Source organism: Mytilus edulis, chromosome 5 (genome assembly GCF_963676685.1).
Source record: "Mytilus edulis chromosome 5, xbMytEdul2.2, whole genome shotgun sequence".
Classification (NCBI taxonomy): domain Eukaryota; kingdom Metazoa; phylum Mollusca; class Bivalvia; order Mytilida; family Mytilidae; genus Mytilus; species Mytilus edulis.
Window position 1 is genome coordinate 56138765 of NC_092348.1, and position 21102 is coordinate 56159866.

Genomic DNA, 21102 nt, shown 5'->3' on the forward strand with positions numbered 1-21102 from the left:
TCAAGAAAATAAAAACAATTGCTACTAAAGATCCAAGTATAAGATTTGAATACAATAAAGTACGAAATCAGGCAAAGACGATGACAAATAAACTGAAAAGGGAACACGAAAAGAAACTCTCAACAAATGCTAAGAAAAATTCAAAAGCAATATGGAAATACATAAAGTTCAAGTCTAAAACAAGATCAGGAATAGGTGAACTATTAACAGACCAAAACGACGAAACGCCTAGAAAGACTGATGACGACAAAGAAAAGGCTGAAATTTTAGCAACGTTTTTCAACAGTGTCTTCACCAATAAAAAACACTAAAAATAAAATGCTGCAAATGAATATAAATAAGGAAGACATAGCTAAGATACTTTAGGGACTGAAGGTAGAAAAATCTCCAGGACCAGATAGGATACATCCAAGAATACTCAAAGAGTTAGCAGAATCAATATCAACACCATTATGCATAATATTCAACCAATCAATAAGAAACAGTACTGTTCCAAGTAGATGGAAAGAAGCACAAATTAACGTTTTTTTTAAAAGGAACAAATGTATTGCTGGTAACTATAGACATGTTAGCCTAACATCAGTGGTGTGCAAAGTAATGGAAAAATTGGTACGTGAACATATTGTCAAACATATGAAAATCAACAAATTCTTTACTGATCGTCAATATGGATTTATATCAGGCAGATATACATCTCTTCAACTTTTAAATGTATTGAACAAATGGCTATAAGCCCTTTATGATGGGAAACATATCGATGTTATTTACATGGACTATGTGAAAGCATTCGACACTATTCCGCACAAAAGAATATATGAACAAACCTCAGAGCATATAGCACAGAACTTTCAGTTCTGAATTGGTCGATAGTGACAGGATACAACACGTTTCAATAAACAATAAAACATCATCATGGTCAAAAGTAACTTCAGGTATACCTCAAGGATCTGTGCTTTGGCCTCTACTTTTTGTAATTTTCATAAATGACCTTCCAAACCTGGTTGATTCCGACGTATACCTCTTTGCAGATGATACTAAAAATTTTAACACAATTAGTCAGAAAGAGGATAAAACTCAATTTCAAAGTGACTTAAATAAACTATCGCAATGGAGTGATACTTGGTTATTAAAGTTTCACCCCGACAAGTGCAAACATATGGGTAAGCGGAAGAAGGGATCCCGTAGACCGCCCTACGTCACGATTCATGAATTATGCATATTCTATTTATAGGCTATTTATAAACGATTCTGAAAATACTTATTCTAAAAATAGAATATTCTCAACATGTACAACTATTAAAAAAAAAAAACCGATTCAAAATCATTAACTTTCATGTAACACGGTGAATTTGCTTTATTTATTATTCTTATCACATGAAAAAAAGGAAAATGTACCGCATTACAGTATAGCATATATCATAGTACAAATATATATATACAGATTCCTTTTTAAAATACACATGATACATTTCATATAGATATGATAAACAGTAGGACTTAGTGCCTTAATTATGTTGTAAAGACCTGCAAATGTCACATGCACGTGGTCCCATGGCTTTGGATATACTATGGAGTTAATAATATTTTTATTATCCGTTTAAAAGAGTATTTTTATGTAGGCAAATTGAAAAAAGATGTAGCTTACACATGTTAAACATGTTACACGTACTAAGGCTTTACAGGAGTGTGAGAGGGTGTTTAAACTGGTCTGCGTTTAAAGAAACGAATCTGTAATCTGACCCCCTGTTGTCTGACCATTCTACTATAGCTGGACACTCTATAGGAACCATTGTTACTTGTTTACAATAAAGCTACTGTTAGGGCGTTCTACAGGATCCCCTGGTCGTTCTACATGATCCCCTGTTGTCTGAACCTTATATATCTACTATATACAAAACGTTCTATAGGATCCCTTATATTGTTTGTTTATCATGTATACACTAAAGGACGTTCTACAGGATCAACAACATTATATATCTACTATAGGACGTTCTATAAGATCCCCTAGGCGGTCTACAGGATCCCCTGTTTTCTCAACATTATATATCTACTATAATAGGACGTTCTATAGGGCCCGGGTGTTCTACAGTATCCCCTGGGCGGTCTGCAGGATCCCCTGTTTTCTCAACATTATTTATCTACTATAAGACGTTCTATAGGATCCCCTGTTGTTTGTTTTTCAAGTGTATACTATAGGGCGTTCTACTAGATCCCCTAGGCGGTCTACAGGATCTCCTGTTTTCTTTACATTATATATCTAGCATATGACGTTATATAGGGCCCCCTGGTATTTGTTGTTCATGTTTATACTATAGGGCGTTCTACAGTATCCACTGGTTGTCTGCAGGATCCCCTGTTTTCTCAACATTATTTATCTACTATAAGACGTTCTATAGGATCCCCTGTTGTTTATTTTTCAAGTATATACTATAGGGCGTTCTACAGGACCCCCTGTTGTCTTAACATTATATATCTACTATAGGACGTTCATAAAACCCCCAGTTGATTGTTTTTCAAGTCTATACTATAGGGCGTTCTGCATGATCCTCTGGACGGTCTACAGGGTCCCCTGTTGTTTATGAAAATTATGCATTTAAGAAATGGACCTTCTAAAGGTTCCCCTGTTGTTTATTTGTCATGTATATACTATAAGGCTTTCTATAGGATCACTTGGTTGGTTTGCAGGATCCCCTGTTTTCTCAACATAATATATCTACTATAAGAAGTTCTATATGATTTCCTGTTGTTTGTTGTTCATGTTTATACTATAGGGCGTTCTACAGTATCCCCTGGGCGGTCTGCAGGATCCCCTGTTTTATCAACATTATTTATCTACTATAAGACGTTCTATAGGATCCCCTGTTGTTTGTTTTTCAAGTGTATACTATAGGACGTTCTACAGGATCCCCTGTTTTCTCAAAATTATATATCTACTATAAGACGTTCTATAGGATCCCCTATTGTTTGTTGTTCATCCACTGGGCGGTCTACACGATCCCCTGTTGTCTGAACATTATATATATACTATAAGGACGTTCTATAAGACACCCAATTGATTGTTTTTTATGTTTATACTATAGGTCGTTCTACAGTATCCCCAGGGCGGTCTACAGGATCCTTTTTTGTTTATGCATCTGAGAAAGGAAATTCTATAGGTCCCCCTGTAGTTTGTTTTTCATGTATATACTATAAGGCTTTTATGATCCCTTGGGCGGTCTGCAGGATCTCCTGTTTTCTCAACGTTATATATGTAAAATAGGACGTTCTATAGGTCCCCTGTTGATGTTGTTATTGTTTATTTTAAAGGGCGTTCTACAGTATCCTCTTTTGTCTAAACATTATATATCTACTATAGAACGTTTTATAGGATCCCATATATTTTTTGTTTATTATGTATATACTAAAGGGCGTTCTACAGGATCCACTGTTGTCTGAACATTATATATCTACTATAGAAAATTCTTTATGATCCCCTATTGTTTGTTTATCGTGTATATACTAAGGGGCGTTCTACAGGATACCCTGTTGTCTGACCATTATATATCTACTTAAGGACGCTGTACAGGTTCGACTGTCCCATGGGCGGTCGATATGATCCCCTGTGGTTAAATAGTTGTGTATCTGTATAGGGCGTTCTATAGGATCACCAGGGCGGTCTATATGATCCCATTGTTTGGTTATCATGTATTCACTAGATTTATCTACTAGAGAGCGTTCTGTGGGATCCCCTGTTGGGTCTATAGGATCACCTGTTGTGTTATAATAGTGCATCTGCTATAGGGTGTTCTATAGGTTCCCTGGGGCGTACTATAGGATCCCCTGTTGGTTGTTAATCATGAATCTATAACATGTTGTTCTATAGGATCCCATGGGCGGTCTATAGGACCCCGTATTGTTTCATAATCGCGCATCTGTTAAATGGAATTCTTTGGGATCCCCGGGTCGGTCCATAGGATCCTCTGCATGTTGTTTGTTCAACATGTTTCTTCTAGACGGTGTTCCATAAAATCCCAGGGTCGGTCTATAGGAGCTCTTTAGTTTTTTCATCATGTATCTATTAGAGGGCGTTAAATATATGCTCCCATGGGCGGTCGATATGATCCTCTGTGGTTTAATAGTTGTTTATCTGTATATGGCGTTCTTTAGGATCCCCGGGGCGTTCTATAGGATCCCATTGTTTGGTTATCATGTATTCACTAGATTTATCTACTAAAGAACGTTCTATGGGATCCCCTGTTGGGTCTATAGGATCACCTGTTGTGTTATAATCGTGTCTGCTATAGGGCGTTCTATAGGTTCTCCGGGGCGGTGAATATGATCCCTGTTGTTTGTTCAACATGTTTCTTCTAGAGGTGTTCCATAAAACCCCAGGGTCGGTCTATAGGAGCACTGTAGTTTCATCATGTATCTATTAGAGGGCGTTATATTTATACTCCCATATGCGTTCTTTATGATCCCTTGTGGTTTAATAATTGTGTATCTGCTATAGGGCGTTCTAAAGGATCCCCGGGGCGGTCTATAGGATCCCCTGTTGTTTGTTCATGATGTATCTATAACAGGTTGTTCTATACGATCCCCTGGGCTGTCTATAAGATCCCCTGTTGGTTGTTCATCATGTATTTATAACAAGTTGTTCTATACGATCCCCTGGGCGGTCTATAGGAGCCCATTTTGTTTAATAATCGCGCATCAACAGTATGACATCCGCCTTTGCTCGCAATGCCAATTCTATTTGTTTTTGTTTTCTTATATATTTGTACAGACAGGAGAAAAGAAATTGACCCGTCTTTTAATATCCCTTTCCGATATATTGATGATGTACTGTCTATTAATGATAATAGATTCAATGAGTATATATGGCAAGCCGTTTTACTATTTATTCTAACTTCAAGATAGCTCATATAATATATCAGATATTTCAAATGATATATAAAATCTCTCTCTCATATATAATATATGAGATATCTAATATACTATACAAGATATCTCATATAATATATAATATATAAGATATTTTATATAATTTACTCTTTATAAGATATCTTATCAACTTTAAAAGATAGCTTATATATATATATACTTTATAAGATATCTTATTAATTCAATAAGATATATTATACACTTAAGAAGATATATAAGAAACGAAATGGAAAAAAAAGAAACGAACAATAACAATATGCCCCCTTTGAAAGGGATAACAAAGAACGTCCTATAGCAGATGCACGATTATTAAACAAGAATGGATCCTAAGACCGACCCGGGGATCCTATAAACCGCCCAGGGTATCGTATAGAACACCCTATTATAGATACATGAACAACGAATAAGGGATCCTATAGACCTCCCTGGGAATCCTATAGAACGCCCTATAGCAGATACACAAATATTGCACAACAGGTGATCCTATAGACCCAACAGGGGATCCCATAGAACGCTCCCTAGTAGATACATGATTACCAAACAACGGGATCCTAGAACACCCTATAGCAGATACACAATTATTAAACCACAGGGAATCCTACAGACCGCACAGGGGATCCTGTAGAATGCCCTCCAATAGATACATTATGAACAAACAACAGGGCTCCTATAGACCGACCTAGAGATTTTATGGACCGACCCGGGGATCTTAAAGAACGCCCTATAGCAGATGCACGATTATTTAACAATACGGGATCATAAAGACCACCAAGGGAATCCTATAGAACGCCCTATTATAGATACATGATGAACAACCAACAGGGGATCCTATAGACCGCCCTGGGGATCCTATAGAACGCCCTATAGCAGATACACGATTATTCAACAATAGGGGATCCTAAATAGGACACCTTCAAGTGGATACATCTAGCAGATACACAAATATTAAACAATAGGGGATCCTATAGACCGCCCAGGGGATCATATAAAACGTCCTGTTATGGATACATGATGCACAACGAACAGGGGAACTTATTAACGGTCAAGAGAATATTATAGAACGCATTATACTCGAAACATAATAAAAAAAATAACAAGGGGATCCTATAGACCGCCCCGGGATCCTATATAACACCGTATAGTAGCTACACGATTATTAAACAAGAAGTGATCATATAGACCCAACAGGGGATCATATAGAACGTTCTCTAGTAGATACATGATAAAAAAAAAACGGGATCCTATAGACAGTCCCGGGGATCCTATATAATGCCCTCTAATAGATACATGATGAACAAACAACAGGGGCTCCCTTAGATCGACCTTTGGATTATATCGAACACCATCTAGAAAATACATGGTGAACAAACAACAGGGGGTCCTTTAGAACGACCCAAGGATTCTATAGAACGCCCTATAGCAGATTCACGATTATAAAACAATAGGGGATCTTATAGGCCGACCGGAGATCCTATAGAAAGCCCTATAGCAGATGTACAATTATTAAACAACAAGGGATCCTATAGAACGCCCTGTTATTGAAGCATGATGAACAAACAACAGGGGAACATATAGACGGCCCAGAGGATCTTAAAGAACGTCTTATACTAGAAACATAATGAACAAACAGCAGGTGATTCTATAGACCGCCCGGAGATCTTATATATAGACCGCCCTACAGCATGCAGATACACGACTATTAAACAACAGGGGATCCTATAAAACGCCCTCTAGTATATACGTAAAGTAGATACATGTTTAAAAAAAAACCAGAGGAACCTATAGAAGGTCCTATCCTAGATGCATACAAATCAAACAGGGGATCCTGAAGAATATATAATGCTCAGACAACAGGAGATCCTGTAGAACGCCCTATAGTATAAACATGAAAAACAATCAACAGGGGATCCTATAGAACGTCCTATGATAGATATATAATGTTGAGAAAACAGGGGATCCTGCAGACCACCCAAGGGATCATAAACGCCCTAATATATATACATAATAAACAAAGAAGAGGGGAACCTATTGAATTTCCTATCTCAGATGCATATTTTTTTAACAAAAGGGATTCTGTAGACCGCCCAGGGGATCCTGTAGAACGCCCTATAGTATAAATATGAAAAACAAAGAACAGGGGAACCTATAGAATTTCCTATCTCAGATGCATATTTTTTTTAACAAAAGGGGATTCTGTAGACCGCCCAGGGTATCCTGTAGAACGCCCGATAGTATAAACATAAAAACAAACAATCAACAGGGCATCCTGTAGACCGCCCAGGGGATCCGGTAGAACGCCCTTTAGTATATAAATAATAAACAAACAATATAGGGATCCTATAGAACGTCCTATAGTAGATATATAATGTAAATACAACAGGGGATCCTGTAGACCGCCCATGGTATCCTGTAGAACGCCCTTTAGTATAAACATGAAAAACAATCAACAGAACGTCCTATAGTACATATATTATGCTGAAAAACAAAGATTCCTGCAGACCGCCCAAAGTTTCCTGCAGACTGCCCAAGGGATCATATTCAAATCCCTATTGTATAAACATGAAAAACAATCAACAGGGGGTCTTATATATACAACGCCATTTAGTACATATATAATGTAAAGACAACACGGGATCCTGAAGACCACCCAGGGAATCCTGTAGAACGCCCTTTAGTATATACTTGATTAACAAACAATAGGGGATCCTATAGAACGTCTTATAGTAGATATGTCATATTGAGAAAACAGGGGAGCCGTAGACCGACCAGGGGATCCTGTAGAACGCCCTATAGTATATAAATTAAAAACAAACAACAGGGGATACTTTAGAACGTCTTATAGTAGATATATATTTTTAAACAAACGGGGATCCTGTAGAACGCCTTTTAGTATATAAATGAAAAACAAACAACAGGGGATACTTTAGAACGTCTAATAGTAGATATATATTTTTAAACAAACGGGAATCCTGTAGAACGCCTTATAGTATAAATTTAAAAAACAATCAACAGGGCATCCTGTAGACCGTCAAAGGGGATCCGGTATAACGCCCTTTAGTATATAAATAATAAACAAACAATATAGGGGATCCTATAGAACGTCCTATAGTAGATATATAATTTAAAAACAACAGGGGATCCTGTAGACCGCCCATGGTATCCTGTAGAACGCCCTTTAGTATAAACATGAAAAACAATCAACGGAACGTCCTATAGTACATATATTATGTTGAAAAACAAAGATTCCTGCAGACCGCCCAAAGTTTCCTGCAGACCGCCCAAGGGATCATATAGAAAGCCCTATAGTATAAACATGAAAAACAATCAACAGGGGGTCTTATAGAACGTCCTTTAGTAGATATATAATGTTCAGACAACAAGGGATCCTGAAGACCGCCCAGGGGATCCTGTAAAACGCCGTTTAGTATATACTTGATTTACAAACAAAGGGGGATCCTATAGAACGTCTTTTAGTAGATATACTATATTGAGAAAACAGGGGAACCGTAGACCGACCAGGGGATCCTGTAGAACGCCCTATCGTATATACTTGAAAAACAAACAACAGGGGATCCTGTAGAACGTCTTGTAGTAGATACATAATGTTTAGAAAGCAGTGGATTACACAGACCGACCGAGGGATCCCGTAGAAAGTCCTCTAGTAGATACATCAAAAACAAACAATAGGGTGTCGTAAGGAACGTTCTATAGTTTATATATAATGTTCAGACAACAGGGGATCCTATAGACTGCCCAGGTGATCCTGTAGAACGTCCTTTAGTATATACATGATAAACAAACAATATAGGAGATCCTAAAGAACGTTCTATAGTAGAAATATAAGGTTCAGAAAACAGGGGATCATGTAGACTGCCCAGAAGATCCTGTAGAACGCCCTAACAGAACATGTAGCTTCATTATAAACAATAACAGGGAAAACGAAGACCAGCACCCCCACCCCACCACCACTACCTCTACCCCCTCACACCCTGTAAAGGAAATGTCTCGTGTCTAAGAACGTGTAAGCTACATGGTTTTTTTTCAATTTGCCTACATCAAAGTACTCTATTAAGCAGATAATAAAAATATTAACTCCATAGTATATATTCAAAGCCATGGGATCACGTGCATGGAACATTTGCAAGTCTTTACAACATAATTAAGGCACCACTACTGTGTGTCATATCTATGTGAAATAAAATATATATCTTAAAAAGGAATATGTATTTGCTTAATGAGGGCACAATGATATATGCTACTGTTATACGGAACATTTTCCTATTTAAGACACCATTTCACGTTGAACGTGAAATAATTTCTATCATGAACGTTGCACGAAAAATAAAGACTTTTAGATGAACCTTTTGTGACTGTGTCACTGTCCTCTTGTATATATGAACTCTCTGTTTTACTTAATATTCCCTATTTAGTGTGTACACATTTATGATATAAATAATTTACAGCTTTTAAAAAAGTATATAAAGATATTCTGAACTTATAAATGCAAATAAAGGAACAACATCATTGGCCTTACCGCCTTATCATTTCTTATCACGGAAACAAAATTAAATCAATTTGTAGAGAGCCGTCGTGTTTTGGTTACTGCATCGGACTACTAACACTAAGGTTCCTGCATGGTTCGATTCCCGTTTGAGATGAAAATTTCAGAAACTCATGCAATTTTCGGCTCTCCCTCGACACCATTTGCGAGTATGGTCTTGAGGAAACGATGATAGTCCGTCGGAAGGGGACGATAAATGGCTGACCTGTGTTAAGAGAGAGCCATATCTCTTGCAAGTTAAAGACACCCTTGTAGATTTCGAAAAAGAGTAGGCTTATGCCGCTACAAGGCAGAACTCGCACCCGCAACGTGGAAAGGGATTAATATAAGTTGCAAAACTTGTTTCCCAATCCACTATAAATAAATATGTTTAAACATATTAAATCAATTTCGTTCTTGACCATGTTGACGATCCCTGTCTGGTGTTTTATTTTTTTTTTTTTGGAAAAATACTGAGCACGCAAAATAAGCATTTGAATCACGAAGCACGTACAACAATTACATAAGCAGAACATTTTGAACACCTAGCTGTTTTGCACGACTGAACGTGTAATAAAAAAGTAAACACACGTTGAACGTGAAATAAAAAAACGCGATCACGTTCCACGAAAATAACCCTTTACCACTCTTCATGAGAGTTAATGATTTTGCATTGTTTTTTTAAAGATAGTTTTACATGTTAAGAAAATTCTTTTTTTAGCATTAGTATTTTCCGAATCGTTTAAAAATAGCCTATAAATAGAATATGCATAATTCATGAATCGTGACGTAGGGCGGTCTACGGGATCCCTTCTTCCGCTTACCAAACATATGCACATAGGTAAACCGGGATCGGAACCAAACTCAAAATATACACTGAAATCGACAATACTACAAAAAGTTACTGAAGAAAAAGACATTGGAGTACTAATGGACTCTGAATTAAATTTCGAAAAACATATAAGTGAGAAAGTTAATTGAAGCAAATTCCATGTTTGCACTACTGAGATGGACTTTTCCAATATTTAGATACATATACCTTTGTACCACTATACAAGACACTCGTAAGAACACATTTAGAGTTTGCAAGCTCAGTATAGCATCTATATAAAATAAAATATATTGACATGATTGAGAATGTGCAACGCCGGGCAACTAAACAGCTACCAGGATTAAAGAAATTAACATACTCAGAAAGACTGCAAAAATTAAAACTACCATCTCTAAATTTTAGACGGGTCCGAGAGATGACATGATTGAATTATATAAAATACTGAACGGAAAATATGATAAAGAGGCGGCACAATTTGTTAAATTATGGAAGGATATGACTACAAGAACAGGGGTACGCGGCAACAGTCTGAAAATATTTCCACAGAGAGCAAGAACAGAATTAAGGAGGATTGCATTTGCTCTACGAGTGGTGAGAATATGGAATACACTACCCGAAATTATAGTGACATCACCAACCACAAAAACATTTAAGAAGAGACTGGACAAATACGGAAAGAACCAAACAATGATGTACAAAGACTATAAATCAACAATCACCGAAAGTGGAGAGGATTTAGATATAGATCTAGAGACTGATGAAAAGGAACTTTAGTTCCTGTATCAGTAAAAAAAACCCTAAGTAAGTAAGTGTTGAAGCATATTTGCTGTTGAAGGCAATTTTGAAACAATACAGGATATCCGGCATTCCATAACAAAAGCAAAGTTTTCGTATAAAAAAAAAACAAAAAATAGTCGAGGTTCTTCAAACGGAAATTTCCTCGAGGAAAATTCACGGGTGTTGACCGTTAATGTTCTTATTTTTTTTTCAGCGATACATACAAGATCATACAACTTTTGCCAAAGATATATCAAAATTGCGGTTTTGAGATTTTTGATATTAATAAATGATTTAATTTTGGATGTAACGCGTCTTCTGATTGGCTGACGTTATTTTGTTGTCAGCCCATAGACATAATTTAGTCATGTGACCGTGGCGTCATCAACGTTTTTTCATGGTTTTCTACGGTTTAAAATGAAAATTAGAATTAAATTATAAGAAATGACTGCAATATTTTTTCTGTCTATTCGAAATAACATAAAAAATGTGGTGCACACTGTATATAACCCGCGCGTTATTCAGTATGCACCAAATTCTTTATGTTATTTCGAATAGACAGAAAAAAATATTAGTCATTCCTTAAATGGTCAATTGTTCGGAATATATACACAAAAGTGTCATGGCAAAAATCACGCAGCGAGAAATCCCACACCCGATGCACATTTAGCAAGGACGTTTGGAATATGGCTAAGGTGGAATATAATTTCGTCAGAAACTTACTTCTTTTTTTTAATTTCAACATACTAACTCATTTTGAAGACTTTCGAAAAGAAAGACAAGAAAAACACAAAAGAGTGTTACTTAGAGTATCCCACAAAAACAGATTTGTGTAAAATATGGCAAGCTCTGTCCGAGTCCGAAAGGTTGTGGATACATAAAAAAAATACCATAACAAAATTTTTTTTTAATCAAAGCTTACAACGTCCTCTTTTATTTAGGTACTTGAATAAAACATCAAATATTAATTTATTGTGAATACAACTGTACAGTAACATTTGAACCTAAGTAATGCATATGTTTGGCTAAAGTCATTGCAAGCGTATCACAATTTGGAGGTATGAACTTTTCTTGTATAAGTATCCCTTTTCATCATTGCCAATGCTTCCCTGTCAATGTTATTATTTCCAAGAGCATGCTTTGCCAAACGTTTTGCCTCCTGAAGAAGATGATCAATGTCTACAACTGAATCAACAAGGCCTAACGTTTTAGCCTCTGGGGCCGTAAGTCTCCTTCCAAATACAATAGCTTCACGGTGGGCATCAACATTCGAAATTTTGTTGCTGAAATTGAAGAAAAAAATACGGTGGGCATCAACATTCGAAATTTTGTTGCTGAAATTGAAGAAAAAAATAAAATAGCTTTGTTTCGTTTGTTCACAGTTTCAATTTTAAGCCGCATGTGCTCATGGATATGTATATTTTCATATATAGTGAACATATAATCGGCAAATTAGCCAAGATGTATAACTAGTTAAATGAATTAAGGTTGTATGAAGTTGAAACTGTGCAACTGTTTTGTACATGCTCATTGAAATACTGAACAGAAGTTTTAAATAATCTAATTGTGTATCCTACCTCGCTGTTTTATAAGCTTATAACTATGACCAGTTTAACAGGCATTGAAGTGACAAATTCTAAACCCAGTCAATCAATATGATACTAACATACAATGTAGATCAACGTAAGCAGTGATTCTTTACAAAAATTAAGATTGACAGATAGGAAACACAATATAATTACTTTATAACACCTCTTATGTCAGCTCTGATTGGTAAATTCATGTGAACTTCATTCCAACATAACCATCCTCGATCTGACCGCATCACCCTGTAATCATGTCCCATTGCAAGAAAGGCACCACCAGCAAATGTATGACCTAGAATATTTGTGATATGGTTGTATGCCTGCACATACATTGAAAACATTTATATTTCTAAAATGTTATATTCAAATTTCTGCTGCCATTTTTAATTATAATCTTTATTGCAAAAAAAAAAAACCAACACACAACCATAAACTAATCTCACATTGGGGCGACCCCCTCAGTTCCAAAGACTGCTTAATTAAAAGTGTCGAATAGAAGAATATATGTTATTTCCAATTACGGTCCCCAAAGGGCATAAACATTACAACATCAATAATTTTCATAATACAATACAAACAAATGTACAAATTACCGATAAAAAAAGTATTTGACACACATGTTCAGGGGTGGGGTTTAGAATGTGTTTAAAACATTTTACATTTTCCCTTACTAAATTATGTTATTTAACCATTCATTTTGGCAAGACTTTGTATGTGTGTGTGTTTTCAAATTCAAAGAGTCGATTTCTTTTTTTACTGCGAACTTTTTATTTTGAAATAAACTTGTGCACTTGCGTCAATTCGGCACATCAGGGAAAACAGTGACGGAAACCATTTTATTTTGGATTTCCGTGTTTTCAAAGGTACACTCAACACTTTTTTTTTTTATATATATCAATAAAGGTACTAAAAAATGTACCTTCCCGGTATTCACCATCTTCGCTAGCCAAGGGTTACGATCCACCTCCTCCCTCTTTTTTTCTGAAGAGGAGGGGAGTGGATCGTAACCCTTCAACCGGGAAAGCGAAGATGAGTAATCACGTACGATTGTTACAAAAATATATTCATAGTTGTATCCAAATAATAAAAATAATAATTTTTGTTTGAATTACTGAGAATGAATAACCAAAATGTCCCAAAAATCTAAAAAAAAAAACTAAGTGAAAAGTAAAATTACAAAAATACTGAACTCCGAGGAAAATTCAAAGCGGAAAGTCCCTTATGAAATGGCAAAATCTAAAGCTCAAACAGTTCAAACGAATGGGTAACCACTGTCATATTCCTGACTTGGTACAGGCATTTTCCTATGTAGAACATTTAAAGATCACTTCAAAACAATAACGGACGTCATCTGGTTAAAAATTGCTAATTCGATCGGATAAAATCCATGATACATATAGCTATACGTAGCAAAAACAAAAGATTTCTTTTTCAAAGTTATTGGTTTTAAAATGTAAAAACAAACCATTTAATGCTGCTACAGTTGGAACTGGAAAGTGCATAACCCTCCATATGCAATCTGCTAGGGATGCTCTGAACTGATCCCTCTTTTTGTCTGTTAATGGTGCCATCCATTTCAAATCTAGACCATTGCTGTAAATTTTCCCTTCTGAAGTTGTAATAAGGGCCTTACAATCTTTATTTCTGAAAAAAAAAGTTATGTCTTGTTCAAACGCATAACAAAACTTTCCGTACAAAAGATTGGACAATTTAAAGACAACTAAACAAGTGCTTGTTTTTCAAGGAAAAATCTAAATGTCAAAACATGTTTAGAGTCACAAATCAAGGATGAGGAGGTCAATCGATACAAAATTCTTGAATTTGACTTCATAGTTTCATTCACAGGCGCTTGGGTATAAGATACAGATTTTTTTTTTTGCTGATTAAAATATTCAATTTTTTTATATTTATAATACATATCTATCACTTCTGTGCATGTCTCACCTAGTTTCGAGTGATTTAAACGACCCAGAGAAAATACCCAATTTTACTATCCATACTAAGAAACTAAAATTGGGTATTTTCTCTGGGTCGTTTAAATCACTCGAAACTAGGTGAGACATGCACAGAAGTGATAGATATGTATTATAAATATAGAAAATTGAATATTTTAATCAGCAAAAAAAAAAATCTGTATCATATACCCAAGTGCCTGTGGTCCAAATGTGGAACGTTCTACATTTTAAACTTACCTGATATAAAAACTTCGGATATAGATATAAGTAAATTTTCACTTACTCCAGCACAAGATCCAAAGCCTTGTTAAATTCATAAAGAAACGAATTATTCAGTCGATTTTCTCCATTCAACAGTCGTATTATCGCAATTCCATCGTCAGTAAACTCTAGTTTAATGTTAGCCTGCGTTCCCATTTTAGCTCAGTATATTTATAACTTGATAGTAGAATAACATAAGTAGAGTAAATGAATTTTAGATTTTTTAAACTTCACAATCGTGTGTCAAAAGTTCAAAGTTGAATTGATAAACGCATGTCAAATAATGTATAATAATGCATGTTTTTTTTTTGGGGGGGGGGGGGGGTGTTACTGTTGAACTTTAAGCTTTATGCGTTTGTCATAGTTGTTTCCTATGTTCATTCTTTTATTTCAATTAAACTTTTATAGTAAACTGTTTATACTGTTTTTCTTTGGTGTATTTCTATTGTTCATTCAATGATCTTCATTATGTGTGTGTACGAACATTCAGAAACACCAGTATCCAGAATATGGAAATTGAAATAAACGATGAAAGTCAAAAGCTAGTAAAATATTAAAAATCGCTTATTTTATGATAAATAATATATTTACAGTACATTTTGTAAATTGATATTTGTGTTTTTGGTGGCTCAAAATTTGTATATTGTAGAATAAAACAGCACCAACGGAGTGTTATAACACGGGTAACTAATAAGTTTGATAGGGTTGTCAATATTGTTAAGCAGGGACTGCTTACCTTTCCGAAGTACACGAGTTCAAATCCCATTTTTTACTCTTTTTTTTTTATTTGAGTTGATGGTGCTCAATTTTTATTTTTCTGTGAAGTGTATGTGGAAGCTGTATTTTCGTCTATTTTGGACATGTTATTGAAGGGATTTTCTTTCCCCATACGAAGTTTGAATGTAGAATCTTGATAACTTTAAAAGAATTGTTTAAGTCAATGGACACACAATCTGTGTCATTTCTGGTCTTACTGATAAAGAGGATCCTGAAACTTTTCGGTTGCCATATCTAGACACCTCGTCGTCAATTCAGTTCGTCTAAATACGGTAACCTACATTGAAAAAATAAACATATCTTACATTTCCCATTTGTTTTTCACATAAAGATTTTTTGAGACAGAATATATGCCTATTCACTTAAAAGTTTAACTTAATATGAGAGAGCACGTCGCAAACGACTTTTAAATAAATGAATGAATATCAACATATCAAATGTGGTATGCTATGATTATAGGACACCTTCTTTACCATGGATAGAGTGTTACCAAAGTCCATATACACTATAGGTATACAAAAAGAAGATGTGGTATGATTGCCAATAAGACAACTCTCCAGAAGAGACCAAATAACACAGAAATTAACCGCTATAGTTCATCGCACGGACTTCAACAATGAGCATATCCCATACCGCATGGTCAGATGTAAAAGGTCCAAAAATCACAATTGTAATTCAATTCAAACGAAAAACCAACGACGTATTTATTGTACAAAAAAATGAACGAAAGTCAAATATGTATAACACAGCTAAGACAACCACTATATTACAGGCTCCTGACTTGGAACAGGCACATACATGTATACAGAATGTGGCGGGGTTTAACTGTTAGTGGGATCCCAACCCTCCCCATACCTGGGACAGTGGTGTAACAGTACACCATAAGAACGAACTATAAAAATCAGTTGAAAAGGCTTAACTCATCAGATATATAGATACATAAAGGAATAAATATAAATATAACAAAAACACAGAGGGCATATTAGAATTACATTGATAAATTTGAATGATGTAAACCACTGCAAGCCGTACAACATTTAAAAATACCCTTACCGTGTTATAAGCTGTAAAAGGCACTGAAATATCAATTTGAACTATTGTGAAATGAGTTTGCAAACGGTTTATTTTGATGTTCGTGTTGGTCAGTGGTTAGTTATCTGTAAATAAAATATGTTTTGTATACTGTTTTTTGACATTTCGTTGTTTTTTGTTCTTATTAATTCTTCTATGCTTTGGTCAGTTTATCTTCGACATATAATTCTGATTGTCCATTTGATATCTTCCACCTATTTTTAATGGCCTGATAAAAGCTTATATGGTCCGAGACCACAATTATTTCATAGTGCATTTCGTTTAGAACATAAATGAAAATAAAAAAAGTCCCACCTGCGTTTTCTTTAAGAAACTTTTACAGTGTGTTGTACTATTTTTGGGACAATTTATATCAAAATTACAGAAAACTTCATCGGCTCTAACTCAAAATATGGACAATGTTATGTTTAGGGCGTCTTGAAATCTTTTCACACCTTCCAAAGTGCTAATTTTTAACCTTTTTCAGCTGGACCAAATTACTACTTTCCTTTAAAATTCTGGACCCAAATTTGTTTACAGCGTAATTTCACACTCCTACTTGCAATTTGAGACAACGAAAATCAAGGGACGACAATTGTGGTATCGGACTATGGTCTAATAAACGAAAACAATTAGTACAGAGGGCCACAAGCGACTACATGTACTCGAGTACAGTCTACTTGCTTCGGCCAGGTACTTACACATTTTTGCGAGGTTAAACAACATGGTAGCTGTTCAAATTCTTTAGAAATGATTTTATTCAGAAATAACAAAGATATAAAACAGAGTAAATTATCACAAACAATATAAATGTCTTTTAACATCCAGTTTGATCAGTCTTTGAAAAATGACCTGTGTCTATTCCAAAAGCTTTGGCCTTTGTCATAAATTTGTCGACAATAGATTGATCCAGAGTCCTTTGTCTACTGAGTATCCACGCAAACTCTACATGTCCGAGTGGTCCAAGGAAAGGACCACATGAGTAAATCAATGTATAAAAAAAAATGCAAAAATCACGCATCGAGACATCTCGAATCCGAAGCACAACATATTTAATAACGACATTTTGAATACGGCTCTGTTGGAAATAATTTCGTGAGAAAATTACTTCTTTTTCATTTTAATATACGAACTCATTTTGCAGACTTTCGAAAAGAAAGACAAGAAAAACACAAAAGAGGGTAACTTAGAGTATCCGACAAAAACAGAAATTTGTATAATATGGCAATTAAGCTCTTTCTAAGTCCGGAAGGTTGAGGAAACATAAAAAAAAATACCATAACAAAAAAGTTTTTATTCAAAGTTTAAGCGTGCCGTCTCATTGACTCACCGTTCAACGTCCTCTTTTATTTAGGTACTTGAATAAAACATAAAATATTAATTTATTGTGAATACAACTGTACAGTAACATTTGAACCTAAGTAATGCATATGCTTGGCTAAAGTCATTGTAAGCGTGTCACAATTTGGAGGTATGAACTTTTCTTGTGTATGTATTCCTTTTCATCATTGCCAATGCTTCCCTGTCAATGTTATTATTCCCAAGGGCATGATTTGCCAAACGTTTTGCCTCCTGGAGAAGATGATCAATGTCTACAACTGAATCAACAAGGCCTAACTTTTTAGCCTCTTTGGCCGCAAGTCTCCTTCCAAATACAATAGCTTCACGGTGGGCATTAACATTCGAAATTTTGTTGCTGAAATTGAAGAAAAAAGTAAAATAGCTTTGTTTTGTTTGTTCACAGTTTCAATTTTAAGCTGCATGTGCTCATGGATATGTATAAAGTAATTTTCATAGTGAACATATAATCGGCAAATTAGCCAAGATGTATAACTAGTTAAAAAATTAATTAAGGTTGTATGAAGTTGAAACTGTGCAACTGTTTTGTACATGCTCATTGAAATACTGAACAGAAGTTTTAAATAATCTAATTGTGTATCCTACCTCGCTGTTTTATAAGCTTATAACTATGGCCAGTTTAACAGTCATTGAAGTGACAAATTCTAAACCCAGTCAATCAATATGATACTAACATACAATGTAGATCAACGTAAGCAGTGATATATTTACAAAAATTAAAATTGACAGATAGGAAACACAATATAATTACTTTATAACACCCATTATGTCAGCTCTGATTGGTAAATTCATGTGAACTTCATTCCAACATAACCATCCTCGATCTGACCGCATCACCCTGTAATCATGTCCCATTGCAAGAAAGGCACCACCAGCAAATGTATGACCTAGAATATTTGTGATATGGTTGTATGCCCATACATTGAAAACATTTATATTTCTAAAATGTTATATTCAAATTTCTGCTGCCATTTTTAATTATAATCTTTATTGCAAAAAAAACCAACACACAACCATAAACTAATCTCACATTGGGGCGACCCCCTAAGTTTTAAAGACTGCTTAATTATAAGTGTCGAATAGAAGAATATATTTTATTTCCAATTACGGTCCCCAAAGGGCATAAACATTACAACATCAATAATTTTCATAATACAATACAAACAAATGTACAAATTACCGATAAAAAAAAGTATTTGACACACATGTTCAGGGGTGGGGTTTAGAATGTGTTTAAAACATTTTACATTTTTCCTTACTAAATTATGTTATTTAATATTCATTTTGGCAAGACTTTGTATGTGTGTGTGTTTTCAAATTCAAAGAGTCGATTTCTTTTTTTACTGCGAACTTTTTATTTTGAAATAAACTTGTGCACTTGCGTCAATTCGGCACATCAGGGAAAACAGTGACGGAAACCTTTTTATTTTGGATTTCCATGTTTTCAAAGGTACACTCAACACTTTTTTTATATATATATCAATAAAGGTACTAAAAAATGTACCTTCCCGGTATTCACCTTCTTCGCTAACCAAGGGTTACGATCCACCTCCTCCCTCTTTTTTTCTGAAGAGGAGGGGAGTGGATCGTAACCCTTCAACCGGGCTAGCGAAGATGAGTAATCACGTACGATTGTTACAAAAATATATTCATAGTTGTATCCAAATAATAAAATAACAACTTTTAATTGAATTACTGAAAATGAATAACCAAAATGTCCAAAAATCTAAAAAAAAAAAAAACTAAGTGAAAAGTAAAATTACAAAAATACTGAACTCCGAGGAAAATTCAAAGCGTAAAGTCTCTTATGAAATGGCAAAATCAAAAGCTCAAACACATCAAACGAATGCATAACCACTGTCATATTCCTGACTTAATTGGTACAGGCATTTTCCTATGTAGAACATTTAAAGATCACTTCAAAACAATAACGGACGTCATCTGGTTAAAAATTGCTAATTCGATCGGATAAAATCCATGATACATATAGCTATACGTAGCAAAAACAAAAGATTTCTTTTTCAAAGTTATTGGTTTGTAAAATGTAAAAACAAACCATTTAATGCTGCTACAGTTGGAACTGGAAAGTGCATAACCCTCCATATGCAATCTGCTAGGGATGCTCTGAACTGATCCCTCTTTTTGTCTGTTAATGGTGCCATCCATTTCAAATCTAGACCATTGCTGTAAATTTTCCCTTCTGAAGTTGTAATAAGGGCCTTACAATCTTTATTTCTGAAAAAAAAGTTATGTCTTCTTCAAACGCATAACAAAACTTTCCGTACAAAAGATTGGACAATTTAAAGGCTTTAAAGGAAAAATCTAAATGTCAAAACATGTTTAGAGTCACAAATCATGAATGAGGAGGTCAATCGATACAAAATTCTTGAATTTGACTTCATAGTTTCATTCACAGGCGCTTGGGTATATGATACAGATTTATTTTTTTTTTTTTTTTTTTTGCTGATTAAAATATTCAATTTTCTATATTTATAATACGTATCTATCACTTCTGTGCATGTCTCACCTAGTTTCGAGTGATTTAAACGACCCAGAGAAAATACCCAATTTTACTATCCATACTAAGAAACTAAAATTGGGTATTTTCTCTGGGTCGTTTAAATCACTCGAAACTAGGTGAGACATGCACAGAAGTGATAGATATGTATTATAAATATAGAAAATTGAATATTTTAATCAGCAAAAAAAAAAAAAAAATCTGTATCATATACCCAAGCGCCTGTGGTCCAAATGTGGAACGTTCTACATTTTAAACTTACCTAATATAAAAACTTCGGATATAGATATAAGTAAATTTTCACTTACTCCAGCACAAAATCCAAAGCCTTGTTAAATTCATAAAGAAACGAATTATTCAGTCGATTTTCTCCATTCAACAGTCGTATTATCGCAATTCCATCGTTAGTAAACTCTAGTTTAATGTTAGCCTGCGTTCCCATTTTAGCTCAGTATATTTATAACTTGATAGTAGAATAACATAAGTAGAGTAAATGAATTTTAGAT

General features: G+C 34.8%; 2 protein-coding genes across 2 annotated transcripts; both read right to left on the bottom strand.

Moving 5' to 3' along the window:
* Nucleotides 1–12019: 12019 nt before the first annotated feature.
* On the bottom strand, nt 12020–15080 carry LOC139524026 (uncharacterized). The gene is made up of 4 exons (XM_071318551.1): nt 14894–15080; nt 14121–14299; nt 12812–12947; nt 12020–12352 (listed from the first exon to the last, which is right to left on the bottom strand). The coding sequence occupies exons 1-4, from the start codon at nt 15025–15027 to the stop codon at nt 12115–12117; spliced, it is 687 nt and encodes a 228-aa protein (XP_071174652.1). The 5' UTR covers nt 15028–15080; the 3' UTR covers nt 12020–12114.
* A 3002-nt stretch (nt 15081–18082) lies between these two features.
* Nucleotides 18083–20307, bottom strand: LOC139524029 (uncharacterized). The gene is made up of 3 exons (XM_071318554.1): nt 20135–20307; nt 18830–18965; nt 18083–18415 (listed from the first exon to the last, which is right to left on the bottom strand). The coding sequence occupies exons 1-3, from the start codon at nt 20238–20240 to the stop codon at nt 18178–18180; spliced, it is 480 nt and encodes a 159-aa protein (XP_071174655.1). The 5' UTR covers nt 20241–20307; the 3' UTR covers nt 18083–18177.
* Nucleotides 20308–21102: the final 795 nt, after the last annotated feature.

Excerpts from the sequence above, each read along its gene's own strand:
- LOC139524026 (XM_071318551.1), bottom strand. The coding sequence starts at position 15,027 with ATGGGAACGCAGGCTAACATTAAACTAGAGTTTACTGACGATGGAATT. Across the intron at positions 14,300-14,893 it reads GCTTTGGATCTTGTGCTGGA|AAATAAAGATTGTAAGGCCC; the intron begins GTAAGTGAAAAT and ends TTTTTTTTTCAG. Across the intron at positions 12,948-14,120 it reads AACTGTAGCAGCATTAAATG|GTCATACATTTGCTGGTGGT; the intron begins GTTTGTTTTTAC and ends CAAATATTCTAG.
- LOC139524029 (XM_071318554.1), bottom strand. The coding sequence starts at position 20,240 with ATGGCACCATTAACAGACAAAAAGAGGGATCAGTTCAGAGCATCCCTA. Across the intron at positions 18,966-20,134 it reads AACTGTAGCAGCATTAAATG|GTCATACATTTGCTGGTGGT; the intron begins GTTTGTTTTTAC and ends CAAATATTCTAG. Across the intron at positions 18,416-18,829 it reads GACATAATGGGTGTTATAAA|CAACAAAATTTCGAATGTTA; the intron begins GTAATTATATTG and ends CTTCAATTTCAG.